Genomic DNA, 2505 nt, shown 5'->3' on the forward strand with positions numbered 1-2505 from the left:
TCTCACACACACACACACACACACACACAGTTTGATTGCATAAGCAGCACATAATAAAGCTGCTCATTTCCTCTGAAAATGAAAACGCTGATTTGCTGGAGAGACAGACGGGACTTTATCTCCCATGGCAACCGACATGTGACGAAATATCAGACACACTTTACCTGCACTGATGGTCTGACCGGCGTTTGCATCAACACGGAAATACATATACATAAATGCATGCTAGTTTATCAAAATATTCTAAATGCAGAGATGGAAAACACTTGTGTAGCACATGCAGAAAAGCAAGCACACATCAGTTTCTGAAGTCATCAGTCATTCTGTCTGCTTGTGTGAAACCGTTTCTGATGTGCAGCAGATTGTGTTACACATGATGCTGGTCAGTGAGTGCACTTCATAGGCCGCACATGTTGGCCTTTGACCTCCTGGAATCTGGCAGACGTTTGTCAGTGTGTGTGTGTGTGTGTGTGTGTGTGTGTGTTCGGGGAAAACACGTCTAAAGATATTTGAAATACTGAGTATATCTGAAACGATGAAGACTTTAGCTGGAGAAGATGAAGTGTTCTCTCATGGGAGAAACACGTTATTATTTAAAGCAGCTGCAATTATTTCTGTCCTAACTTATAAAGTCTGGTGAAATTATTTAAGATTCAAATATGGGAAAAATCAAAATATTGAGAAAATCATCTTTAAAGTTGTCCGAATGAAGTTCTTAGCAATGCATATTACTAATCAAAAATTAAGTTTTAATATATTTACAGTAGGAAATTTACAAAATATCTTCATGGAACATGATCTTTACTTAATATCCTAATGATTTATGGCATAAAAGAAAAATCAATAATTTTGACCCATACAATGTATTTTTGGCTATTGCTACAAATATACCTGTGCGACTTAAGACTGGTTTTGTGGTCCAGGGTCACATATATAAGAAAATTCATAAATAAATTCAAATAATGCAATAAATTAAATTAAATTAAATGTATTTATATGATTTAAATTTATATTTGCTCAGAGGTAAATTACTGTTAATAACGTTAATTCATTTACATATTAGGGTCAGTTAGGAACATTTCTGCTCACACTAATATTATCTCTTATAATCACTTTGTAATGAGATGTGTCTCTATTCATTTGATTAATACCTGATTTCCTTGATTAGGTTTCCCTGTTTCCACAGTTTTTAATCCGGTCTAATCACATCATTTCTTGAAGAAAAACAACAGATAAAAATGCTTGGCAGAGTCATGCTTCATTCCAGCCCATGCAAGAGTAATTCTGAAAATTGTTGAACATTTTTTGAGCACATTTTACTGAAAATCACGCTCCTTAAAGAAAATGTATAGTTCATTCCTCTGGGATGCTCTGTAAAGCTTGTCAAAACAAGCAACCTTTAACCAAAGGGGTTGAAATGGATGTTTTGATGTGTAAGGGGTGTAAATAAGGGATTTCTAATGTCATCTGTCATGTTCACAGGTATATGGCCCCTGAGGTGCTGGATGACTCTATTAACATGAGGCACTTTGAGTCTTTTAAAAGGGCAGACATCTATGCCTTGGGACTGGTGTTCTGGGAAATTGCTCGCAGGTGTTCTATTGGAGGTACTGTGATAAAAATGATGATGACAATGACTGATTTATGTCCTTCAGTGTCTTATTTGTTTGTCTTCCTGCTTGTTGAGTTGCATAATGATGCCATTGATATGAGTGCATTGTTGTCTCTATGTATATTGCAACAGTGCAACTTAGGGATGCACGATATATCGGCCACCATATCAGTATTGGCTGATAAATGTTCATTTTTACTGTTATCGCTATCGACCCAATAAGAAAATTTGGCCAATATATTAAAGCTAATAAATAATGCACTATTTCCTTCAGAGACACTGCAGATGCGCACTGTTCACCATGATGGTTTTGAATTGCTTAAAATATGATTGGAATCACTTTGAAAAGGAAATTACAGTTAAGTGCAACATGTGCAAGGCAAGTCAGTCATATAGGCTACATAAAATAATAATGAGAACATGCACTGTAAAATTATCTTGTTTAAGTGCGTTGTTATGGGAAGAGCGCATTCACAATGGAGTTACACCTTCATGGCTACCACAGTTAAGTTTGCTTGTGCATTTGCAGTCTTTTGTGCAATTGCACGTTGTAATATTGTGTTTATTTTATGTATATATATCTGATTTATCTCATATAGAATGCGTTTGAGTTAATAGAGCATTAAGAGAGCACTTCAATTTGCCGGTGATCATCTTTAGCTCAGCGCATGCAGCTCAAACAGCAGCGCACAACATTAATAACTATGATTGCGACTGCCATATATACAGTATATATATATATATATATATATATATAAATAAATTTTATATATAAATAATTAATTACTAAATTCCTAAATTCATTACTTCAGAGTTATGTGCCCTCTAGAAGCTTGCGTTCTGCAAGTGAACGGCGTATTATTGTGCCATCTCAAAGAGGCACAAAATCACTT

At 35.2% G+C, this 2505-nt stretch overlaps 1 protein-coding gene across 1 annotated transcript in view; it reads left to right on the forward strand.

Moving 5' to 3' along the window:
* Nucleotides 1-2505, forward strand: part of LOC107718081 (TGF-beta receptor type-1-like) — a 56874-nt gene that overhangs the window by 42059 nt on the left and 12310 nt on the right. Inside the window, exon 7 of the mRNA XM_016525028.1 lies at nt 1483-1607. Coding sequence (XP_016380514.1) covers nt 1483-1607 — 125 coding nt within the window. The remainder of the gene's footprint in view (nt 1-1482; nt 1608-2505) is intronic.

Source organism: Sinocyclocheilus rhinocerous, unplaced genomic scaffold (assembly GCF_001515625.1).
Source record: "Sinocyclocheilus rhinocerous isolate Xijiao unplaced genomic scaffold, SAMN03320098_v1.1 scaffold480, whole genome shotgun sequence".
NCBI lineage: Eukaryota > Metazoa > Chordata > Actinopteri > Cypriniformes > Cyprinidae > Sinocyclocheilus > Sinocyclocheilus rhinocerous.